The following is a 24,978-nucleotide window of genomic DNA, read 5'->3' as shown; positions in this document are numbered from 1 at the left end:
TACAATTTTAAAAAATACAAAAAAAGAAACTGTCAAAATAGTGCAATGAAATAATAAATATTTGAACAACAGAGAAAACATAAACAGTATCAGCAAGAAGACCAGACTATAGCTTGAAAACCATATGTCTTGGGGTAAGGGCACAATCCTAACCAGGTGTACTCAGATGTAAGTCCTATTTTGTTCAATGGGGCTTACTCTCAGGAAAGTGTGGTTAGGATTGCAGCCTAATTTATTTAAAACATTTATACAGTACCCTTCCTTTTCTCTTTGTAAAAGGGAAAGTCAGCAGGAAAAATGCAGTTCCTAATCCCAGAGGACGGCTTCCATGACTGGAGACAAGTCAAAAATGGCCTTCACTAACTGATGGGCGATTAATAAGGAAGGGGTCAAATGAGCCTCCTTGGGCCAGAGTTCATAGTCTGAATACTGCTGCATGGAAGACCATGTCCCACATTCACAGCAACGGATGGCAAAGGGATTAGATTTAGTTAAAAACATTCTTGCTGGTACGCAATATATATTTGGGCTTGCTATACTAGTGGTTCACACTGTTTCTGCTTCTGCCCCTTTTAGGTGCCCTTCACAGATTTGTTGGATGCTGCCAAGAGTGTGGTGAAGGCATTGTTCATTCGGGAGAAGTACATGGGGCTTTCTCTACAAAGCTTCTGCAAGACAACAGCCCGCTTCCTACAGGACCTTTCAGAAAAGCCCCTGGCCCCAAGGATGTTTGAGGAGATCCCTGAGACACCTGTGGCAGCAGGTGAGGGGTGTGTGGGGAGGGAGGTAGGTTCGCACTTACTATAAAGTGACAAAGTGTCCTTTTGAGAATGATGGGCAGCTTAGTTGTAAACTGCACTGGTGCAGCAGGGCCACATGGCCTCCTAGTTCTTACAAGGTGATGATGTCATTTGTAAAGCTCTTATTGCTTTGGCTGGTAGGCTGAATGGAGACTAAGGTGATGAGCAGCTCAAAGGCTGCCTCCATCTCTTTCACAACCAGTGCTCGCCAAATGTGCAAGTCATTCATTGTCTTCAGCTGGGACAGCTAGGCAGCTGCAGGAGTAAACTATTAGGATGTTATTCACTCAGTCATTGTAGAATTGATTTCCTTGTTTGGTGCCTTAAACATCTCACTTGCTCACCAATTTTAATTAGCAAAAAAAGCTGGATAAGGAAATGTGGCTTGAATTCCAGAGAGAGAGAGAGAGAGAGCTGTAGAAAATGACAGCTGAGTAAAGGTACAACTTCTTGTATGCTTCTTTTGCAGATGCTCCAGTCCACCCACCATTCACTGACCGGCACCCTTATGAGAAGTGTGAGCCTGAATCAATGCCTGCAGATCTTGGTTTTGGCCTCAAGATGATTAATGGTGTTGTTCATGTATACACCAGGAGGGACATCACAGACAAGTAAGAGGGAGGCATCTGATGGGCCATTGTGAGATACGGGAAGCTGGAGTAGATGGGCCCTTGACATGATCTTGCAGGGTGCTTCTTAGATTCTTATGGGTGTTGACAAAGCGTATGAGAATACCTTGACTGATATGAATACCTTGGTGTTTTGGCAGTGCGTTTAGGAAATCCTTAAGTGCTTTTGAGCGCAATCCTAACCAACTTTCCAGCTCTGACATAACTGTACCAATGTGGCATGCACTGCATCCTGTAGTAAGGGGGCCTCCTCAAGGTAAAGTCGTGTTTGTTACCTTACTTTGAGGCTGCATTGAGGCCAGGCCAGTGCTGGAAAGTTGGTTAGGATTGCATCCTTTAAGATATTATCTAGAGGAGGAGAAGTATCATCCAGGAGAATTCATGCAATGACCTGCATTTTTTTCAAATGAAGCTCCATGTTTTATTAACTTTCTCATGAACTAAAACCACATCTTGTATTTTTCACCATTGTGACTTTGCCAGTGATTTTAGATTCTCCTTCTTCCTGTATTATTGGCAAGGCTGATTTTTGGCTTTATATCCCTCAGATCGCTACTTCTTTAAAAATCTGTGCAGGGTAGCTGCTGCTACATGGTTTGTATGGTCTGCTTGATGTGTCGTTTGTTCACTCATTCTGTCTTGTTTGATTTATTACCCCTTGTAAAGGACTACAGTATTAGACTTGCCTTACCCTGACCTGCAGGAGTTCATTGCTGACATGAATGTCCTAATGGCTCTGATCATCAACGGTCCCATGTAAGTGGTGCAATTTTTCTACTTTTGTTATCTTGTCTGGGCAAGAATTCTCTCCTAAATGACAACTCTGCTCTACTTGGTTGGACTTGGTTCTATCAGGGTAGATTATGCTTCTGCTAATAATCATGCAGAATTCATTGCCTTAGCCAAACTTTGTGGCAGGCAGTAGTATCAACAACAACGTTTTGGAAAGGATTCCATAAATACATGACTGGTTGGCTCTGTTGATTGCTACTCGCTGCAGTAATGAGAAGTATCATTACTGCACACCTCTGATTACTAGATGCCAGCAGCTAACAAGGTTGAATCGTGCCTTGCTTTTGAATTCCTCTGTGGCATACAGCTGTCCCTTTCTGATAACAGAATGCTGAGCAAGTTGGACCATTTGTCTGACCCAGTATAGCAATTTTATGTATTTTGATGTTGTGGAAGACTTTAATGATCACGCTGTACTTTTGGAAACTGATCTTCTCATGCGTCCATACTTCTAAGAGAAGTTATTGGTGGTGGTGATTTGTCCTATGCATCAGACTAAGCCAGCTGCAGGAATAGATAAGGAGCTTAGCGGGTTGCATTGCCAAGCAAGCGAAACTAAGAAAGGATCTGATCGGAGGTGTGTGATGCTTAACCGAATTCTCTATTAATGTTTGGCCAGAAAATCCTTCTGCTACAGACGGCTCCAGTATCTGAGTTCAAAGTTCCAAATGCATGTCCTGCTCAATGAGATGAAAGAGCTGGCAGCCCAGAAGAAGGTGCCACATCGTGACTTCTACAATATCCGGAAGGTATTGCTGTTGTGTATGGGGCAGGATTTAGGAGCAGTAGCCCAGGAAACCATCTGGGACATCAAGCTTGGAGGATTCTGGATGCTTCAAATATTCAATTTAATGAGCTTCTATAAGATTAAACAGTTTATTATTGTGTCTGTATGTCATGTGTGTGGATAAGATGGGATACATCATGCAGGTAGACTGGGCATTGAAGTCATGAAAGGAGCTGAAATGCATTAAGAAACCCAGAATGTTCAAAAGCTGAAGAAAGAGAAGTGATGCTGAAAGCACTTCTCATCTGGATCACCATTTAACCAACAGCTGGCCTTGACTGTGGGCTTGAGGAATTATGTGTTAGAGCTGCACATAACTGGAATTCAGACAAATCTCAGCAGTTCCCACAGAGTGTTCAGACACAATAGCCCTAGCTTTGCCTGGCTTCTATAGTGTCAAAGGAAGAACTGGCAAGTCTAGTGGAAATACAGGCTTCTCTTGGGCTAAATCCATAGGCAGTTTGTGTGTGTTGATTTTTGCACTCCAGTTGCCAAGCTGGGCAAAGAATTGGTGAGACGTTGTGCCCACTTAAGTATTGCTCAGTCAGCATGGCAAGAATCTTATACTGTAGTGTGTTAATCATCATTCTATATGGTGATCTTTGAATGTTTAAGACACAAACTCAATCCTTATTACGAATTTGTAAATAGGTCAGTATTTAGTCCCCATGTTAAAGATTGAGGAAAGTGGTGGTAGTTTGAGGGTGGGAGAACACTGGCTTGTTTGAGATCACTTCAGTGCACTTCTATACTTATTCACTTGGAAGTAAGCTCCAATATGTTCAATGGCTGCAATCCTGTATACAGTTTCCTGGGAATAAGCCCCATTGACCACAGTGTGATTGAGCTGAGATTGGAACTTGGGACTTCTTGGCTCATGTGGTTAGTCACTATACTGCTACTCTCTTATTCAGGTGGATACTCATATCCATGCATCGTCTTGCATGAACCAAAAGCATCTCCTGCGCTTCATCAAGCGGGCTATGAAGAAGCACTTGGAGGAAATTGTCCATGTGGAGAAGGGCAAGGAGCAAACCCTCAAGGAGGTCTTTGAGACCATGAATCTTACAGCCTATGATCTCAGTGTGGACACGCTTGATGTCCATGCGGTATGTCAGAAATCCTTGTTGGAGAGAGTAGCAAACCAAGACTGTTGGAGGCTGATGTCTTATTAGAAAGTAGTCTCTGTACTTAGTAATAAGGTGGGCTGAATGGAGATCCTTCCTTTTTGCAACAAGCAAAGCCAGATACTAGCATTCCCCTCCATAGATTATCTTGCCTCCTGAATGGCAGTGTCTGTCTCTTTATTTTCAGCTGTGACCACATCTTTCTAGTATTTACATTTTGCACATTGTCCAGTTTGTCTTTTTTGATATAGAAAATGGTGCACCTAGTGATGGCCTTTGTCGTATAGGGGGAAGATGCGCATTAGACAGGCTTGAAGGGCTCTGTTTCCCAAATAGGCTCTATATTAGACCAAAGAGATCTTGAGGATGCCAGCTGTGATTTGAGGACTTATAGACATGGGGTTGCTGAATGGAGGCCTGGGATCACAGCCTTTGTCACTATGTCTGCCTAACTATGTTTGGTGGCTTCTCCTTTGAACAGGATCGTAACACCTTCCATCGCTTTGACAAGTTCAATGCCAAATACAACCCTATAGGAGAGTCTATCCTGCGTGAGATTTTCATCAAGACGGACAATCGAGTCTCTGGGAAATATTTTGCCCATATCATCAAGGTGAAGGTTGCTTGGTCTCTTTGGGGCATTCCTGGAAATCTTTTAGATCAATGTGAACGAGACATACAAACTCATATAACATCTTCCCTTTCTGTTTTTGCAAAGGCAAGAACAGAAAAGTTCAGGAAATGCATTGGTGAAAGGGAAGCAACTTACTCTTTCTTCCCCACCAGCATGAAGTTCACTGGGGCCAGTTGTCATCACTCAGAGGAACCTCTTGTTATTATGGCACAAGGAGAACCATGTTGGCCACTCTCAGTTTCTTGAATGAATAACTAAGAATAAATATTTGGCACCAGGTTCCAAGCTTGAGCAGAGGACATGAGGATATGCAGAATATTCAGACTTGCCTCTGAATTCCATTCACTACGCACTGTACTCCTTGCAGGATTCTATTTCTGTCAGGGTTGAGCCTGAGAAGAACCCAAGTTGCATGATCTTTCCTGCCCCTTCTTATTTCCAGTAAGCTGAGAATAAATGATGCATCTACCATGGGAGCAGAAGAACAGATACCTTAGGAAAGTTCAAAGGCTATCAAAGAGCAGGTGGGAAGCTAAAGCAAAGAACCACAGGCAAATAAGTTATGTAGGATGTGTGAGTTCAAGAAAAATGTAATGTGTACAAAGTGTTGCGTTGACTTAGTGATGTTTCATCATGCAAAACATTCCCATTGGATGTGTGTATGTTCTCTTTCTGTAGCATCGGAGAGCAGGGCTGTGTGCATTTCACCAGGTGTGCACACCAGGCCTGTGTGTATTTCACCAGGAACTTTGCTTCTCTCCTTTCCAAGGAGAGAGTCTGTGAATGAGACTCTGTGAGAGTCTGTGGATGAGACTGACAGGCCCTTTCTCTTCTGGTAGGAAGTGATGTACGACCTGGAAGAGAGCAAGTATCAGAATGCGGAACTGCGGCTCTCCATCTATGGCCGAGCACGGGATGAGTGGGACAAATTGGCCAAGTGGGCTGTGACTCACAAGGTGCATTCCAACAATGTTCGTTGGCTGGTGCAGGTGCCTCGTCTATTGTGAGTACCACTTACCTGTGCTGTGGGAAGAGGGCCAGATTTTGAAAGGCCTGGTTTAGAAGGAATCTCCTAGTTCCATGTCTATCCTCATATATATGTAGGCTACGACAACATTGTATGTTTCTTCATAAACCAAGACCAAAAATCCTAATTTTTTTCTTTGAAAGGGAAAAAATGTATCCCAAAGACCAGTAGAAACCTGCTGTCCTGGCGTCTACCTGATCTAAGGCAATGCAAGTCTGGCCTAGGTCATGCTTTTCAAATTTGCATCCAGCAGCACTTGCACAAATGTGTTGGGCAACACATGTTTGCACAGGTCTGGCTCTTCTTGGTCACCTGTTGGTGGTATATAGAGCCAGGGCTTCACATATGGAACAAAGGGCCTGGGGAAGAGGGAGAAGAATGTCTTTGATATACCCAGGCCACAAGTCATTCAGGGCTCTGAAGTTTAGAACCAGCACCTTATAAATGTGAAGTGTAAAAGCTACCCCACAGAAGTGTGTATTCCACGAATAGCATACTTTCAGCACAAGTAATTTTTGGGGTGTGTGTTGAGAGAACACGCTGATGTGAGAAATGTGGCTGACTGTTAACTTTCTATTGATGATTCTATCTGTTTGGCATTGACGGCAGTGCTTGTAATCCTAGCTCGGCAGGAGAGCACCCTTGAAGCTTAGCTGCTTAGCTACACTATCCCCACAGCTTGCAAGTCCTCCGGATAGGCTTGTGTGTTCTAAGCTGAGCACCTGTTTTGCTTGCTGGGGGAAGTGTATGCAAGTGCATAGAGAGAGTCGCCGCTTTCTTCTATGGCTCAGACCCAGTGCACAGAAAAAGAGGCCTGTTTGAGGAACTAAACATGCTAACATCCTTAATGTGACCAAAAGGGCAGTTTTTTTTAATCTTGGAGAGAATAGAAGAAGCTGGGATTTCCTAAGAGAAAGTGATGAAAGTAATTGAATTCTGGGTCCAGGTCAGATGACAGGAAGCCACCCATGCTTTCATGATGACAATAATACACTGCATTTATATATAGTACTTTTTGAGCAGGCAGAGTGTTTCACATACATTATCTCAGTAATCCAGCAACCTTGCTTGATAAATCAATATTTTTGCTTGTCTATATTTTTTAATTTCAGTTTTTAAAATAAGCAGTAAAGCATGTTAATATTGGGGTGGGTGGGTTGGAATTGTTTAACTCTTGCTCATAAATGAAGACTCAAAGTTCACAAAAATCTGGAGTAGTATCTAATAAGGAATCTGCCCCAGAGCAAAAACACACGAAGAGACCAAAGTTCCTTCTCACAGTGGCCAACCTCATGCCTTTTGCAAAGCCTGCAGAATGGACATGAAGGCAACCCTCTTCTCCTGCAGGAAGTAGTAAAAAATACGTTGTACCTTATCATGCTTTAGCCCCAGCAATAATTGCCTAGGATAGGCTGTTTGCTTTATATAAAGGTCAATCAGTTGGAATGAACCTAAGAGCCCTGTTGGATTAGGCCAAAGGTCCATCTAGTCCAGCTTCCTGTCATCTCACAGTGGCCCACCAGATGTTTCAGGAAGCACTGAAGATAACAAGATAGATACCTGTATCCTGTTGCCACTCCCTTGCATTTGGTATTCAGAGTTAGGCTGCCTCTTATAGCCCAGATGTTGCTTATAGTCATTATTTCTTGTAACCTGTGATGGACTTTTCATTGACAAATCTGTCCATTCCCTTTTTAAAGACATCAGGCTAGGAGTTCCACAGGTTAATTACATGCTGGATAAATATTTTCTTTTGTCTGTTCTAGCTCTCCCAATGTAAATTTTAGTGGATCCGCCCTGGATCCACTTGTGATGTACAAGAGGGAAAAGAACATCAGTCTATATCCCATGCATATTTTTATATGCTTCAGTCATGCCCTCCCTCAGGCACTGAGCCCAAATGCTGTAGCCTTCCTCATAAGGGAGATTCCTCAGCCTACTAATTATTTACTCGCTCTTTTCAACACCTTTTCCAGTTCCACTATATCCTTTTGGAGATACAGCAACCAAAATTGTATGCAATACTCCAGATGTGCCTTACCATCAATTTGTACAATGACAAAATAACATTGGCCATTTTGTTCTCAATGCCTTTTTAAATTATCCTGAGCATGAAATTGGCCTTCTTCACAGTCGCTGCGCACCACGTTGACACTTTCATGGAGCTGTCCACATGCATCCCAAGATCTCTCTCTTGATCTGTCACAGACGGCTCAGAGCCCATTAGCATATATGGGAAGTGTTGATTTATTGTCCCAATGTGCATTGCTTTACATTTACTTTAAGTGACGTGCATCTGCCATTTTTCTGGTCATTTTCCAGGTTTGGGGTGATCCTTCTGAAGCTCTTCACAATCTCTTCTAGTCTTTACCTCCCAGAAAAACTTAGTATCCACAAATTTGGCCACCTCACTGCTTATCCCAGGACACTGAGAATTCTCACTTATACTATCCCTCTGAAAAGCTGCATCATTAGTTTTAAATAGCCTTCACTTCCTCATTCGTTAGACAGTGATACACTTAACACTATTTAACTGCATGCCACCTTGAATATGTTTATAAATAGGCAGGATAAAGTGTTCAGATAAGTTAAATAATAATTTTATCATCTGTTCTGTGTTTGGCCAGAATATGCACTGGCCCAAGTTCTTGTTGGAAAATCATGCAAGAGTGTCCTGTGGCTTCCTGTCAGGCCCTGTAAATTTATATATTATCTCTAAGCCGGATCCATCCTAGCTTGCTCTAGACCAGGGGTGTAAAACTTGTTTCATGCCGAGGGCCAAACAGCATTCATGATCCCTGCTGAGGGCCGAAAGTGATGCCATTAGGCAGGAAGTAATGTCATTAAACACGTCATAACCTCAGCAGTTTTTCTTACGTAGGAACTCATTCGCTGCAAATGACAGAAGAGAAAACACACAAATCTTGATCATATTTCAAGACATGAGAGAACCCTATTTTCATGTGGGCTGCCTTTTCAGCAGTGCCACTTCAGCACTGCTAAGCAGCTGAGAGCCCGAAGGCCTGATAAAAAGCTTCTGCAGGCTGCGTCCGGCCCCCGGGCCCTATACTTTATACCCCTACTCCAATGGTTCTCAAACTCTCTGGAAGAGTTTGAGAGCCACTAAGCTCTTGCGTGGGCAGGAGGGGGGAGGCAGCAGGGGTGGGGGAAGGCAGCGGCATGATCCCCAGGATTGCACTGCTCAGGGGGGCTGCAGGGGCTTGCATACACGTACCCAAGTCCCTGCAGCCTCCCGGGGGTGCGGGGAGCCCAGTGCGACCTGCAGCAGGGCTCCCCGCAGCTGTGAAAGTAGATGTGGAGTGATCGCGCCCCGCCTCCGCTTTAGCCCCCCCTTAAGTCTGAACACTTTTAATTGTGTTCAGACTGTGTGCCCCCCTTAAGGGGGCAGGGGCCAGGCCCTGCCCTACTCTATACTTTAGTGAGATTAAGTCACTAATGGTTATCTTGTGTAAAACATCAGTTGTTTCTCCTCCACATTTTCAGGAGCTTCCCAAAGACCAAATTATGACAAATTGTGCAAATTATGACAAATCATGCAGGGGATGGACAGAGACGCTCTTTTCCCTCTCACATAATACCAGAACCAGGGGACATCCGCAAAAGTTGAGTGTTGGGAGAGTTCGGGCAGACAAAAGAAAATATTTCTTTACCCAGCGTGTAATTAGTTTGTGGAACTCTTTGCCACAGGAAGTAGTGATGTCATCTTGCCTGGATGCCTTTAAAAGGGGATTGAACAAATTTCTGGAGGAAAAGTTCATTACAGGTTACAAGTCAGTAGGTATGTGCAAGCTCTTGGTTTAGAGTCAGGCTGCCTCTGATTGCCAGATGCAGGGGAGGGCACCAGGACGCAGGTTGTGTCAGCCCCTGCTAATTGGGCAAGAGGCACTTTTTCAAGTGGGTGCTCCTTTTTTTAGCAGGGGGAGAGTAACTGGCCCACCTCACCCCAGCACTGTCTGTTCTAGTGGCTGTCTGCTGGTATTCATTTGTATCTTTTTAGATTGTGAGCCCTTTTGGGACAGGGAGCCATTTAGTTATTTGATTTTTCTCTGTAAACCGCTTTGTGACCTTTTAGTTGAAAAGCGGTATATAAATACTGTTAATAATAATTAATAATAAATAATAATGTGTGTTGCCTTGTGTGCTCCCTGAAGCATCTGGTGGGCTGCTGTGAGATACAGGAAGCTGAACTAGATGGGCCCTTGGCCTGACCCAGTGGGGCTCTTCTTATATTTTTTACTTATAACTTCACAATTTAAAGTGTTCAGACTGCAGTTCTAGATGCACCTACTTGGAAATAAATCTCATTGAGGTCAGTGGGACTTGCTTCCAAGTAGGCATATTTAGGATTGGGCTGCAAGTCAATTTTCTTATCAATATGCTGTTCAAATCAGGTAAACCCAACATAACTTTCCATATTGCAGTTGGGGTATATGTGAGATAGTGTGGTTTGCTTAAGGCCACTTAGTGATTTTGTGACACAGGTGAAAAGTCTTGATGCACAGCTCAGACTCAGACATTACAACACTAGCACATAAACAGACCATTGGGTGGAGTGCTTCACTGAAAATGATGCCCCTCAGTGTAGGAACACAAGGAATTTAGGACCCAGTCCTAAACAGTGCACCCTGGCTTACTGTAGGCACACACTGTCGCAAACATGTTGTAAGGCATGCTTGTGAGTCCTCAGTGCCAACAGAGTGCTGGAGCTAACCCAGTGCTGGGCTAGCACTGGTGGAAGACTGGTGCTCCACTGCTCGGCGGTTGCCCAAACTGCTGAGCGGCAGAGAGGTAGATGGGGGTGTGGGGGGAGGCAAGGAGGAGGTGTTCCAAAGCGGGGAGAAGGCAGGCAGGAGGTGTGCTGGAGTGAGGGAGCAAGGCAGGAGAGACTGGTAGATCTCTGCTCCACTGGATTCTGAGCCTCCATTTTGCGCTGTCGGCCCAACACTGAGGCTCTAAATTTTATGGCGACCCAAGGGTTGCCATAGAATCAAGTAGCCCCATTGAGGGGCTGCTAGCCTTGCCCAGTGGAAAGGGACCAAAGTCTCCTTTCCCCGAGGAGCTGCTGGTGCCACCTGGTGAGCACGTAGGATGCTTCGGCAGCCATGCGCGCCAGGTAGTTTAGGATTGGGCTGCCAGTCACCAAGCTTGAAAACTTGGAGATTTTCTTCATGGAGCAATGAGATTGCCTATCTGTTGTGTTCATGGTATTTGCTGTAACTTCATGCATCTCTGTTTCCAACAGTGATGTGTACAAGACAAAGAAGCAGCTGGCTAACTTTCAGGAGATGCTTGAGAACATTTTCTTACCACTCTTTGAAGCTACTATCCATCCTGCCAGCCACCCAGATTTGCACCTCTTCTTGGAGCATGTAAGTTCCACCACCAGAAAACACAGCACATCTTACAAAGCTTGCTAAAGATATAACTGGAGGTGTCTTGGCATTTGGGGAGTTTTCCAGCTCTTGGCCAGCCTTCAGTAAGTCCCAAATGCCATATCCTGGTATTGTGATGTGGGGTTTGAGCGCCTTGATTTTGCAGACTGACTTTGGATTATGGCTAAACACCAAATCATCTGGTGTTAGCTACTTCCCTGGCTAGGAGAGTTCAATCTTAGGTAAGTCATTGTTTGGCTCCTCTTCCAAATGGAGTTCTTGATCAGCAACTCTCCAGAAACACTTGGGCTTCTTCCACATGGGGTTAGAGAAGTCCCATGGGTCCTTGAAACTGAGTGAAGTTTTCTCATTCTCTTCTTTTCTTTGGATTCTGGCCGAGTAGGTAGATGGCTTTGACAGTGTGGATGATGAATCCAAACCAGAACACCACATCTTCAACCTGGACAGCCCTTTGCCTGGAAACTGGGTGGAAGAGGACAATCCACCCTATTCCTACTACCTTTACTACACATATGCCAATATGGTGGTGCTGAATCACCTGCGCAGGTAGGCAGTCCTCCTTTTGCCTTCCACAATGTTTTTTGCATGTGTGAAAGTCTAGAATGTCACTCTTGTATTTGCTGACTTCTAAGGCTTTGAATAGTGATTTCCTGAGCCCAGACTCTTGATGATAGTGCTACATAGTGGCATGTCAGACATCCCAGTCCCCAGGAAGTTTTGTGTTCTGGTGGCTCCTGGGTTCTGTATTAGCTTCATGTGTTTGGTGCTGAGATTTGGGTCTCAGCGTCCATTTCTTTTCCTGTGCTTTCTGCTTCTACTGCAAAATGCCACTATATAGCAACATGAGCTATGTGCTTTCCTGCCATTTTCCTCTAGGAAGAGGGGCTTCCACACCTTTGTGCTCCGCCCCCACTGTGGGGAGGCAGGACCCATCCATCATCTGGTATCAGCTTTTATGCTGTCAGAAAACATATCGCATGGCCTGCTGCTCCGCAAGGTGAGGGACTTGTATGTGGGCGGTGCCACATGTGGATACAAAAGCTTGTGTACATGTATATGCATGGCCATAACTGGATTTGTATGATGAGGTCTGGGAGAAAGACTATTGGTATTGTCCTGACACAAGATATGTGGTGGGAAGGTGAGGAAGCAGCTATGGTAATCTTGCCTTAGTAATCTAACATATGCAAATGCTCGAAATAATTAACACCATCATAGTCAAGTTTCTGCTTATTAAGTAGGTTGGAGGGAAGGAGATCCATGTTTTGGTCTCTTTGAGCCAGATACTAGCCAAGACTTGACAGTTGCAGGAGATTATTACCCAGCTCCTAACTCTGAGTTTCTTCATAGGCACCTGTCCTGCAGTATCTCTACTATCTGGCCCAGATTGGCATTGCCATGTCCCCACTTAGCAACAACAGTCTATTCTTGAGCTACCATCGTAACCCACTGCCAGAATACCTCTCCCGAGGCCTCATGGTCTCCTTGTCCACAGATGACCCGCTCCAGTTTCACTTCACTAAGGTAAATGTGGCATAGCAGAGGCCAGGGAAGACTGTGACATACCTGGTCACTTGAAAGACTGTCCAGGCAAGCATGAACATCTGTATGTCTGATGGGAGGGAGCAAAGCGGGTCTGGCGTCAGTGAAACCAGGAACAGAAAGATCTGAAATTGAACTGTATGAGAGAGAGCAATCTCTGCTGGGGCCAAGCATTTGTGGGAGATGTCCTGGGAGTGAGTCTCTGTACTCCATTCCCCTGTTCTGTGTAATGTTTGGCCTCTGCAAAACAGTTCTAGCGTTGCAAGTAAAATGCTTCTTGTCATGTCTAGGGGAAGACATGCTCTTTTTTTTTTTTTTTTTTTTTTGCTCTCATATGTATGAATAGAAGCCTGCCAGGTTTATAGCACATCTGTATGCAGGCCAAGTTAATATGAAGTCTGCACTTGTTTTTGTGAGACTAGTTCTCTGCATTAAACAGAATTCTTAGTTGTTGCAGTGCAAATTGGTTGATATAATAAAGGTTTCTCACCTTATTTTCAGGTCATCTCATAGTAATATGGTACTAGTGTTGGGGGAGGGGAGATAAAAACATACACAATATTAAACTTTAACTCATCAATGAGGGGTTGAATATATGAAGTACTGTACCTCATTGGATTGGCTCCAAAGAAAAACTGCCTTGACTATGTCCCATTGAAATTTGTCTCTGTTATCTCAGTGGTGCTGAGTCATGACTTTGTATACAGCTCATTGTTGCAAAGGTTGGCAGAAATGGGACATAAGAGTGGCTCTGGCAGGTATTCTAGGATCACAAATCTACATAGTGGCCTGGAGACTGGGATTTGTGGTTGTTGACCTTTCCTGAAGCTATCACTTACAACTTGTTAGAGTGGGATGCTTTTCAGGTGTCCTGTTGCTGTGGGTCTTGCTTGATTTTTGAGCACTTCAAGCTGCCTTGCACCAAGTCAGACCATTGAGTCATCTAGCTGGGGATTGATACATGGAGTAGCAGTGGCTCTCTAGGGTTTCAGATGGAAGTTTTCCAGCTCTACCTGTAGATGCAAGGGACTGAACCTGGAGCTTAGGGGATGAAAATGCGTACTCTTCCAAATGTCTGTTCTCTTCCTCTCCTTTTGGCATGACAGAAATGGCAGTTGTGGCACTCTGCCCTGAGACTTGCTTGCTTTTGAAGCAGTTCAGAAGTGTCTTCAGGAACAGTTGTACCTGGAGAAAACTGGTTTTGCTTTTTTGTTTCTTGTTTTATGGGCTCCACTTTGTAAAGGGAATTTTCGCATGATTTGCCTGTGCAAACATGCCATGTGTGCATAAAGCTGTCACACATGTACTTGAACTGCCATCTGTACCCACAGCATTTGAGACTTGTCAGCTCTTCAGAGTGGATGCTAATGATGTATGTTCTGCCACCTAGTGGCTTGTGTTCAGTTGTTTGGGTTAACTTGTGTCCACTAAAGCAACTTTTATCAACGCTGCTTTCCCAATATACTGCTTGCTCTGATGCTGTTCTTGGAAGTACTATATACTGCACATGCCTGATCTCATCTGATCTCAGAAGCTAAGCAGGGTCAGGCCTGGTAGTACTTGGATGGGAGACCACCTGGGAATACCGGGTGCTGTAGGCTTATACCATAGTCTTTCGAGACTGAAGGTTGCCAACCATATTGGAAATAACTTGCGGTGATGTCATCACCAATTGCTTCCATGTTCAGAGACCAAGATGGGATCTTCCAGCTGTGATATAGGGCTCAGTGAGGGCAGGAGGGCTTTTTCAAGCGTGCGAAAACCACATGCTGGAGCTCTGTCCACCAGGCTGAGCCTCCTACAACCGTTTGAAGCTCCTGTTGCAGTCTCGCTGCTAGGCAGTGAGTGCCATGCATACCACCCACTTTACCACTGGTGGTATGCATACCATCGGTTTAGAACCACTAAAGCAAAGGTTTCTCAAACTTTTTTGCCCATGGCCCCATTCTGAGCCTCATTAACCTCTGTGGTTTTATAGCCACTGTTAGTTGGGGAAAAAAGTTACTTTACCTTCTGCACCATTTGTTCTAATGATTGATATTTTATTTCTGAGACTGCAATCCTATATGCACCTTCCTAGAAGTATGCCCCAGTAATCACAGTGGGATTTACTTACAGCACAATTCTATACATGTCTACTCAGAAGTAACAAAGAACATTCCTAAAGACATAAAAATGTGTAGTAGCAGCAGAAGACCTACTAACAAAAATAATTCTGATAATTGGCACTTTTTTTCAATGTGATCCTTATGGCTGATGCTAACTTGCAAAATCTGGCCACAGCATTTGTAAATTACCCATGAAGTTCACAATATTGACAGTATGAGCTTTCGATAGTAGACGAACTACCGGACTAAAGCCAGATTCAGCAAGATAAGAAGCAAGAAAAGGTGGTAAAATACGACTTTGCTTTCTCCCAGAGCAGTGGAAACATGTGAATGTATCTTGCATTTATTAACATTAATGTTAATTATTTGTTGGCAACCTTCAGTCTCAAAAGACTATGGTATCGTGCTCTGAATGGTGGTTCTAGAACAGCATCTAGTGTGGCTGAAAAGGCCGATTCGGGAGTGACAATCCCTTCCACACCGGGAGCAAGTGTAGTCTGTCCCTGGTCTGTCTCCCTGGCTATGGGCCTTCCTTCTTTGCCTCTTTGCTTCAGACTGTTGGCCAAGTGTCTCTTCAAACTGGGAAAGGCCATGCTGCACAGCCTGCCTCCAAGCGGGCTGCTCAGAGGCCAGGGTTTCCCACTTGTTGAGGTCCACTCCTAAGGCCTTCAGATCCCTCTTGCAGATGTTCTTGTATCGCAGCTGTGGTCTACCTGTAGGGCGCTTTCCTTGCACAAGTTCTCCATAGAGGAGATCCTTTGGGATCCAGCCATCATCCATTCTCACAACATGACCGAGCCAAAGCAGGCGTCTCTGTTTCAGCAGTGCATACATGCTAGGGATTCTAGCTCATTCCAGGACTGTGTTGTTTGGAACTTTGTCCTGCCAGGTGATGCAGAGGATGCGTCGGAGGCAGTGCATGTGGAAATTGTTCAGTTTCCTCTCCTGTTGTGAGCGAAGAGTCCATGACTCGCTGCAGTACAGAAGTGTACTCAGGACGTAAGCTCTGTAGACCTGGATCTTGGTATGTTCCGTCAGCTTCTTGTTGGACCAGACTCTCTTTGTGAGTCTGGAAAACGTGGTAGCTGCTTTACTGATGCGCTTGTTTAGCTCGGTATTGAGAGAAAGAGTGTCGGAGATCGTTGAGCCAAGGTACACAAAGTCATGGACAACCTCCAGTTCATGCGCAGAGATTGTAATGCAGGGAGGTGAGTCCACATCCTGAACCATGACCTGTGTTTTCTTCAGGCTGATTGTCAGTCCAAAATCTTGGCAGGCCTTGCTAAAATGATCCATGAGCTGCTGGAGATCTTTGGCAGAGTGGGTAGTGACAGCTGCATCGTCAGTAAAGAGGAAGTCATGCAGACATTTCAGCTGGACTTTGGACTTTGCTCTCAGTCTGGAGAGGTTGAAGAGCTTTCCGTCTGATCTGGTCAGAGATTGAATAGATGCAGGAAATTTATGCTTCATTCAGAAATAGTTGTGCTGGGTCAGGGCAGGGCTAGAACTGAGCTCACAGGAAAGCTTAGTATGGCTTCTATTGTCTACATTTTTCAGGTGTATTGTGCACTCTTATTCAATCACACATGTCATGGAATTCCGGAATGAAAAATTTCTTCCCAGAAATGCAGCCTAAATCATTGGCTTGCCTTATCTCCGGGGCATGCAAGCAGCAAGGGTGGGGAGAGGCGAGTGAGCCAGCCAGCCAATCTCTATTGTGGAAGGGAGAGGAGGCCTTGTGCAGGCTGCGGCTGCTTCTGAACATTTGCAGCTGCCTGCGGGTTCACTCCACCTGCTCCTTCTGGCTGTTGCCCAGCTGCAGGAGCTTGCGCTGGGCTGGGCTGTGCAGGGCAGGACAGAGCAGGGGCATCTGCCACCACAGCCATCAGCAGCCCCCCCTTCGCTCAGCACCAGTGCCCATGGAGGCATCAGGCAGGGGCAGGAGCGCAGACAGAGCAGAGCAGGAGCCCAGGAGACAATGAGCTGTGTGGGGGGGGGCGCGTCTGAGCGGGAGAAGCAGTCATTGGAAACTGAGTCCATCTCCTCTTTCCTTCTTGTTCCTCCTTCCCACCCCCTTCCTACTGTATATAAACTTCAAGCACTCCCTTGGAAAGCCCAACTTGCTAACCCCTTTCTCATCTCCCCACAGATGGAGCTGGACAGGGTGCGGGAAAGGGGGAGAGTGATCTTTTTAAAAAAAAAATAGGAGAGAGAGGCAGCCTGCAGAAGGCTGTACGTTTGTTTCTCAAGCCCTCTCCTTGTAGGGAGGGGGGAAAGGAGAAAAATAGAAAAAATAGGGGAGACAGAGAGAGGCAGCTTGCAGAAGGCTGTACCTTTGTTTCTCAACCCCTCTCCCCGTAATCATTCACCACTGATGAAGTTGTACTGGGGGGGGGGGAGAGGAAGAGTTTACTTTTACAAAAGGAAAAGTGTGCATTTGTGCGCTTAAAATAGTTAAGGTTACAATTCTGTCCTCACTTTCATGGGAGTAAGCCCCACTGACTATTAAGGGACTTACTTCTGAGTAGGCATGCCTAGGATTGGGCTCCCAGTCTATTCCCTCTTGTTTTCATCTCCACCTCCCCCCCCTTACTGTATACAGTCAATCTCTCCCTTGCAAAGCTTTTTGCAAACCTCCTTGCTAACCTCATTTCCCCCTATCCTCATCAATGAAGTTGGACTGGAGGGGAAAAGTCCCTGCATTTGTGTATGTGGGGGGGAGCATCTGTGAAAGAGAGAGAGAAAAGCAATCTCTCTGTGTGTGTGTTCTTTTCACTGGAAGAGTCCTGGAGACCTTGCAAAGATGAAAAACACAGGAAAGGCAGAGAGTAGAATTTAAAGTAGAATTATTCTGCAGCAACAGGTATTTTACCCCGAGATCTTCACTGTATGCTGGCAGGAGCTGCAAAGCACTTGCAACTGCTGCTTATGTTTTGAGGATACCATGCTTGCTTCTGCAGTATCCCCAGGCAATCAGGCATTTATGCAGCAAAGTTTAGCTGCCTGAGATCCCATTGCAATGTACTGTGTCCATGCAGGAGCCCCTGAAACCCTCCTGGGGGAGAAGTAAGGGATTAAGTGAGGTCCCCTGAGGTCCCCATCACCCTCTTGGGGTTGTGTGTGAATAATCTTATTGGCTTGCTCTATTGTACTTCACACTTTGGTTTTTTACTAGTTGTGTTCTTGCAGCCTTACTAGTTGTCTGTTGTTTATTATAATATGGATATTTTAAATTAGATTCTTGTATATGTGTTCCTAGAGGCTTTTGATGCTACATTAAACATGGGTGTGTGTGAATAATCTTATGCTTGAGAAATTATCTCTGAGTATTTTCTTGATCCTTACTAGTAATACATTAAATTTTGAAAAGGTCAGGAGAGAGAATAATTCCTTTAGGTGGAATAGGTGCTTTGATGGCTGCCAATTCTTGTCTTATTTCCAGTGGTCTTCCTTCACCCCACCCTCTTTCAGTAGTCAAAAGTGGAGATAAATTTTGAGGTCAGAGCATGCTGAATCTCACAGCAAGAGATTGACAGTGTATTAATGCTTCTTAATAATATTTGAATTAATTGTAGAATATATTTAATTTTTATTTCATTGTATGGGATGTGCCAAAAATTTATAGGCCCTGGGTGCTAAATGACCTTTGCATGCCACTGAGTCAGACACCCCCCTAAGTTAAACCCCCCCCCCCCGACTTATCCGAGGGTCATAGAAAATTCCATGATTTATGACTCAAAACTTGCCCTTGGCTTATCTGTGAGGTCGACTTATACCTGAGTGTCTGTGGTAAATTTCCACATCTGGTGATTGTCTCTTACAGGAACCCCTGATGGAAGAGTACAGCATTGCCACACAGGTGTGGAAACTCAGCTCCTGTGACATGTGCGAACTTGCACGCAACAGTGTGCTCATGAGTGGATTCTCCCACAAGGTAATATTGGATCTTTTTTAAAAGAATGTCTGCCTGCCTACATGCTCTGACCTCTCAGTGACTACACCTCTACCAAAGTCTCTCAACTTGGCACGCTTCAGCCCAGAACAATAGACCTCTGCTTGGGCTACCCTTTCTAGCTCCAGCAATTGTTGTATTAAAAACCTCCTATCCAACCAGACTTTGCACATACAGCAATGTATTCCTGCTGTGACCTTCTAAACCAGTGGTTTTCAACCGCTGTGATGCGGCACACTGGTGTGCCACGAGCCCGCCTCAGGTGTGCTGCGGGGCCAAGGAATCGGGCAGCAGCGGCGGCAGCACGCATGGGAGAAGCGGCTGCTCGGAGCCACACGCGGCAGCAGGAGAAAAGGAGCAGCCCGCAGGGGTTTGGATGCTCCTGCTGTTCCTGGTGCCTGCCCCACACGCTGATTGGGCAGGCAACCAGAAGAACCTGGAAGAGCTCCCAGCAGAACGTGGAGTGAGTGCGGGCGAGCGGGGAGAGTGAGGAGGGAGTGATAGCGAGCCTGAAGGCAGGTAGGAGCCAGAAGCAGCTGGAAAGGATCCTGGAGAAACCTTTTTCCTTGCCAGCAATGCCCCAAAGTGACCCTCCCTGCCTTGCCTCCACTGGCAAGGCTTTGGCAGGAAGGGCGCTGGGCCACAATCCTATCCACACTTACCTAGGAGTAAGCCCCATTGACTATAATGGGGCTTACTTCTGAGTAGACATTCAGAGGCTTGGTCACACTCTTTCTTGAATAAATGAGCAGGCAAGTGATGCTTTTCTCTTCTCTCCCCCCCCACCTCCCCCCCCGTCATAACTGCAGTTAACCCTCCCTCTTCCTCACCTTCCAAAGTTCAAAACCAGTTGCCTCCCATTCTTTCTCTCTCTCTTTCTCTCCCCCCCAGTGAATCCTGAACTTTTTTCAGCCACATCTTCTCACTGCCCCTCACCCCCCCTCCCTGTTTCTCCAGTATGCTCAGTCTCATCTCTCTTTGCCAGCACCTCCTGGCATCTCAGAGCATACCAGTTGATAACAGTTTGAACAGACCTGCTACAAAACCTTTCCAGAAACCACATACACCTTCCTCTCCAGGCTTCTTGGGAATTTCTTTCATTGTCATGTAATGATCTAAGGCTGCAATCCCAACCACACTTCCCTGATAGTAAGCCCCATTGAACAAAATAGGACTTACTTCTGAGTAGACCTGGTTAGGATTGTGCCTACAGTGTATTAGGCTGCAATCCCAACCACACTTTCATGAGAGTAAGCCCCATTGAACAAAATAGGACTTACTTCTGAGTAGATCTGGTTAGGATTGTGCCTACAGTGTATTAGGCTGCAATCCCAACCACACTTTCCTGAAAGTAAGCCCCATTGAACAAAATAGGACTTACTTCTGAGTAGACCTGGTTAGGCTTGTGCCCTTAATTATATTAATTAAATTGTGACATAATAATGTAATTAAAAACTAGTAGTGTGCCTTGACAATTTTAGTGCCTTGTCAGTGTGCTGTGAGCTGAAAAAGGTTGAAAATGGCTGTTCTAAACACTTGTACCTTTCTAACAGGATAAGTTGGGACAAGGGGTGAGATGGGGGAATTTAAACTCTGAAGAAGTACATCCTCTGACTTCAGTTTTGCTTGTACTGTGATCTTCTAGCAGTGAAGTTTGCCCACCCTTACTGCTTAAAGTATCATTGGAAGGAGGAAAATTGGGCTAGGAAGACATCTGTCACAGGGCATACATCCTCCAAGCTTCATTCCTGTGTTGCTCCTTTCAGAAGGCTTGCCCCTTTGCTGTGGAAGGAATCCTCCTTCTAGCACCAGCCAGCTATGAGCATATGCATCACTCTGTCTCTGCCTGTGTGACAATAGGGGTCTTCCTGAACAACCAATATTTGTTTGTAGAGACTCTCTTCTATTCTGCTTTCTTTTTGTATGCCTCAGGATAGCTGTGCACAGACACCCCATTTTGTGATTCTGGGCAATGGTTCCCTAACTGTGTGCCACAGTGCCCAAAAAGGCATGGGTACCGCATGATGTCCCTGATGGCCTCTTCTTTCCAGCTCTCCTGGGTGCTGCCATCTTGAATTGTATGAGATCTTGTAATATCCAAGATAGCAGCAACCTGAGAGACTTGGGAAGAAGAGGGCACTGCAAAAGAAGGGTGCTGTGACCACAGTAAGTTTGGGGACCATTGATTTAGAGAACAATTAAGTCAACCTTCTTTCCTGTTGTAAAAAGAGGCATCCTAGGCTTGGCTATCCAATGTGGCACTATGAGGCAAGCCATGGAAATAAGGTCTGAATTCAGTACCAGTTCTCTGCCAACTTCAGTTGTATCTTCTAAGGGCCTTTCCAGATGACCAAAAGACAGGGATGCTTGATTTTGTTCTTAGCACTATACTAGTGTTAGCCTTGATACAGTGCTAGTAGTGTGGTATCCCATCACCACATCATTTCTCAATAACAATGAATAGCAGAGTTATTTTGCTGCAGGGGGATGGAGATGTGGCCATTTTTTAAAAAGGGGGCAGATGTCCTGTTTTGTGTTACAGAGGCATGCATAAAGTAAAAGGATTAAATTTCTTTAAAAAGGAAAAAAAAAAAACCTTTTCCAAATGTTGATTTGCAGGGGGGAGGGAAACTTTTTTTTCTTTTTCTTAGAAGGGCTTCATGAGTGTTCTTGAAGCTGGGTGGTAAATGGAGAGTGCAAGTTGTCCTAATCACAGATTGGCTTCTGGCTTTTGTTGTCCAGGTGAAGAGCTACTGGTTGGGTCCCAACTACCTGAAGGAGGGGCCCGAGGGCAATGACATTCGGCGCACCAATGTGCCAGACATCCGGGTGGCCTACCGTCAGGAGACACTTTGCCAGGAGCTGACTCTCATCACACAGGCTGTGCGGACAGAGGAACTGGAGACCATCCAGGAAGAAGACCCTCTGACTATGAGTTCCAGCCTCGGTGCTCGCTGAAGGATGCTGGTCCACAGCCCCATTTTAGCCTGTCAAAGTGGGGCTGTCTCGGAGCATGAAGAGACCCTGGCCACCTCCCTGCCCCATGGACCTTTTTAATTTCTTATTGTGGTTTTGTTTTTAAGTATACTGTTACCTTCTATACCCCCTGGAAAAGGGTTTATGTTTTGTTTGCACTTGGTGACCTGCTGGGGCGTTTTGGGTAGTGTTTAGAAGCTTCTGCTAGGGTCTGAAAAGGGGAGAGAGACCTGCAAGCTGAACTGGAAAGCTGTCAGTGCTGTGTTTGCAGGTACTGGCAGAGGCTGTAGTAGCAGCTTGAAGCTATTGAGTAAATGTGGGAAGCCTTAGCATACGAGCACACTTGCAGACGGGGTACAGTGAAACACCAGCATTTGAGCATTTTTCCTGGTTTATATTCAGAATGGCATGCTGTACTTTGTTTTTCGCCATACCCTAAGGCCCAGCAGTGTTGACGAAGGGCCCAGGAATTTGCAAAGTGCAGATTTGATGCCCTCTGCTACCTCGGATTTGTTCTCACATTATGTCTTCAAGCTGATTGTTGCTAGCTGCTGTGTTTCATTGGCTGGTGAAGCCTCCTTTTTGTTGCACAGCCCTGCCCTTTGTCATCAATGCAGCCTGTTGCCACATCTCCTGTTTAGCAACAGCCTGCACCTTTCAGTGTTGAGGGTCTAATGTGAAGTATGGTCAAGGACTCTGAGATTGTGTCTGTAGTTTGGGGGAAAGCAGAGATCCTTGGATTCCTGCCTTGGGAGGAGGATGACTGTGTGTGTGTGTGTGTGTGTGTGTGTGTGTGTGTGTGGTGTTGGACCTTCTGTCTAACCTCAGATAATGGAGAGAAGCTCATGTGCCAGGTAGAGGCATTTTTAACTTTTGTGTATCTTCCATGAACCTGTGTCCCTCTCTACAATCATGTATCAGGAGGAGGCGTGGCACCTCTTTATTAAAATGTAACAAGAGGAGGTTAAATGTACTTCTGGCACTGGAAGAACAGGGCTCCAGGGGAAAGTCTTGGAGCTGAAACACTTGCCTTTGGGCCAGCACGGATGTGATGGGAGAGATCCATGACCAGCTCTCTTGAGGTGGCAATAGTTAAAGCCGCTGCAGGACTTCCATTTTTATTGAACCAATGGTGTTGGGAAAGGGGAGAGTTATACTCTTTCCCTCATGCCTCTTTTCTCATCTCTAACTTGTGCCTCTCCAAAGCTACTGTTAGACCAATAGTAGAGGAGAAAGTTTCCTGCATCGTGCCTGCACTTTTTACAGTATTGTAGAGGTCACAGCAGCTTTGAGTGTGGCTACTATCTTGCATGGCACAGGAGGAAGGGTTTCAACCGTTGCTTCTGCCCAGTCAAAATCAAAGCATCCCCTTCCCCAGCTGTGTTAAAGTAAAAGACAAAAACACCCCAAGAGGTCCAGTTATGAATCTCCCACATCTCTTCTGACCTTAGTGCCTGTGATATGTGCCTGGGGAGTGCAGTGCTTGTAGCTCATCCTCACGCTCCAAGGCTGGTTTCTTCCCAGTTGCTTTGGTCTGTGGACAAGGATTGCTTCACAGCAGTGAAGAGACATCCTTGCCCCATGCTTTGGGCAGACCGCAGAAGTGATCTCCTTGCCCTCTGCAATGGGTTGGGGAAACAAATACTTGCCAGGCCTGCTCTTGCATAATGCAAGTATGTGCAGAGATACCTTTTCTGTAGCTGGCAAGAAGAAAAGCCTATGAAATGGTTAAGCTTCCTTAACAGCAAAATTGTGCAATTCTGGGAACAGACAGGAACTTACTTGTTGTAGGGGCAGGTCAACGAATCTAGATGAGGCAATACGTATTTTCTGTCCCTACTTCTGCAGCCATGTGGCTGAAACAGGATACCTGTAGCACAGAATTGAGACCTTTCCAGCCATGCATTTTGGGTCCTGCATAATGAAAGGTCCCTAATAGCTAGAAGGCAGCCACTTCACAAGTTCCTGGCCAGCTGATTCACCAGCATGTCACTTTTGAACCTCATCAGCACGGCAGCCTACTGCACTCTGACACTGAGCCTCTGTCACATCTGTAGCTGTGTTTGCGCAGCCAAGGTGCAGCAGGAGATCACTTGTGAGCATTTCTTCCTGGAGCAGGAGAACAGCCTCAGAGAATACTTGCTCCCTTCAGGCTCCTTACAGTTTTCTGTGAGCATACAAAACTCCACCAGTAGCAGCCAGTTCCCCAGTACTGCTTCCCATTTGCTGCCAAGCACTTCTTACCTTGCAACTGCAGACAGTGCAATCAGTGGAAAGATTGGCTGCTGAGCTGGGAAGCATCTGTATAAGGACAAGCACTTCTAAGGTGAGCGGGGAGCTTGCAGTGCCCTCTGGGGCTGCTGTGGACTTAAGGTTAGAGGCTCCGTATTGTAGCCAGTGCCTTGCCTAGCACAGCATATGGAGTGTGCCGTGACTGGGTAAATCTTCCTCATGATTCTACCCCTGAAACAGGCACTTCTTGTACTTTGAGTTGCTGTGTGTGTATGTTGGGGGGGGGGGAGAGACCATTCTTAAAGAGTCACATGTTCTCTTTGTGTGTCTGGCATCCTCCCTGTCTCCATGCCTTGCTGAATACCAAGAGACCGCAAGGAAAATGTCTCACCTTGGCTTTGGCCAGCAAAGATGTCTTGCAGATCAGAATGACCATACTTTGGCCCAAAGCAGACTTATTTGCGAAGATGTGGGATTCCTAAGTTGTGGAAGGTTCTTTGGTCTGTGTTGAGTTCTTCCCCTCCCCTCCCCCCCTTCTTCTTGCCACAACCTGCCTTGTTTCTCTTTGGTACGTAGTGCGTAACCCATGCTAGTTTTTGCTTTGTTGTCAGCTGGAGATGAAACTTGTATCCCCCTGGCAATCACTGCATCTTCCTATCACTCAAATATTTCCATGTAGTTTGAATGAATGCGATGCTTGTCTGTGCTACAATGTGATGTTAGAAAACCTATCAAATACAAGCATGATCATCATTAAAACTATTTAAGTAAACCTGCTTCTTTGTGTTTCTGATGGAAAGAACTTGTGCCCCTTGGTTGCTTACAGACTGAAAATGAGCCTGGGTCACTTTACTAAAAGGATGGAATTTTAACTTTTCCCCCTCTCCAGGGCATTCATCATTCAGAGTGCCAAAATCTATAGATTCCATAAGCACCAAAGCTAGGTGCCCTTCTGTAA

At 45.5% G+C, this 24,978-nt stretch overlaps 1 protein-coding gene across 1 annotated transcript in view; it reads left to right on the top strand.

The window, feature by feature from the left end:
• Positions 1–24,757, top strand: part of AMPD2 (adenosine monophosphate deaminase 2) — a 51,409-nt gene extending 26,652 nt beyond the window's left edge. The window contains exons 6-18 of the mRNA XM_066623354.1: positions 577–763; positions 1,270–1,411; positions 2,096–2,185; positions 2,841–2,970; positions 3,923–4,117; positions 4,617–4,748; positions 5,609–5,772; positions 11,060–11,186; positions 11,593–11,756; positions 12,087–12,207; positions 12,561–12,734; positions 18,684–18,794; positions 21,555–24,757. Of these exons, the coding sequence (XP_066479451.1) occupies positions 577–763; positions 1,270–1,411; positions 2,096–2,185; positions 2,841–2,970; positions 3,923–4,117; positions 4,617–4,748; positions 5,609–5,772; positions 11,060–11,186; positions 11,593–11,756; positions 12,087–12,207; positions 12,561–12,734; positions 18,684–18,794; positions 21,555–21,770 (1,953 nt within the window). The 3' untranslated portion in view covers positions 21,771–24,757. The remainder of the gene's footprint in view (positions 1–576; positions 764–1,269; positions 1,412–2,095; positions 2,186–2,840; positions 2,971–3,922; positions 4,118–4,616; positions 4,749–5,608; positions 5,773–11,059; positions 11,187–11,592; positions 11,757–12,086; positions 12,208–12,560; positions 12,735–18,683; positions 18,795–21,554) is intronic.
• The last annotated feature ends 221 nt before the right edge of the window (positions 24,758–24,978 follow it).

The sequence above is a fragment of the Tiliqua scincoides genome, chromosome 4 (assembly GCF_035046505.1).
Source record: "Tiliqua scincoides isolate rTilSci1 chromosome 4, rTilSci1.hap2, whole genome shotgun sequence".
NCBI classification, from domain to species: domain Eukaryota; kingdom Metazoa; phylum Chordata; class Lepidosauria; order Squamata; family Scincidae; genus Tiliqua; species Tiliqua scincoides.
This window is presented reverse-complemented; position numbering and strand designations above follow the sequence as displayed.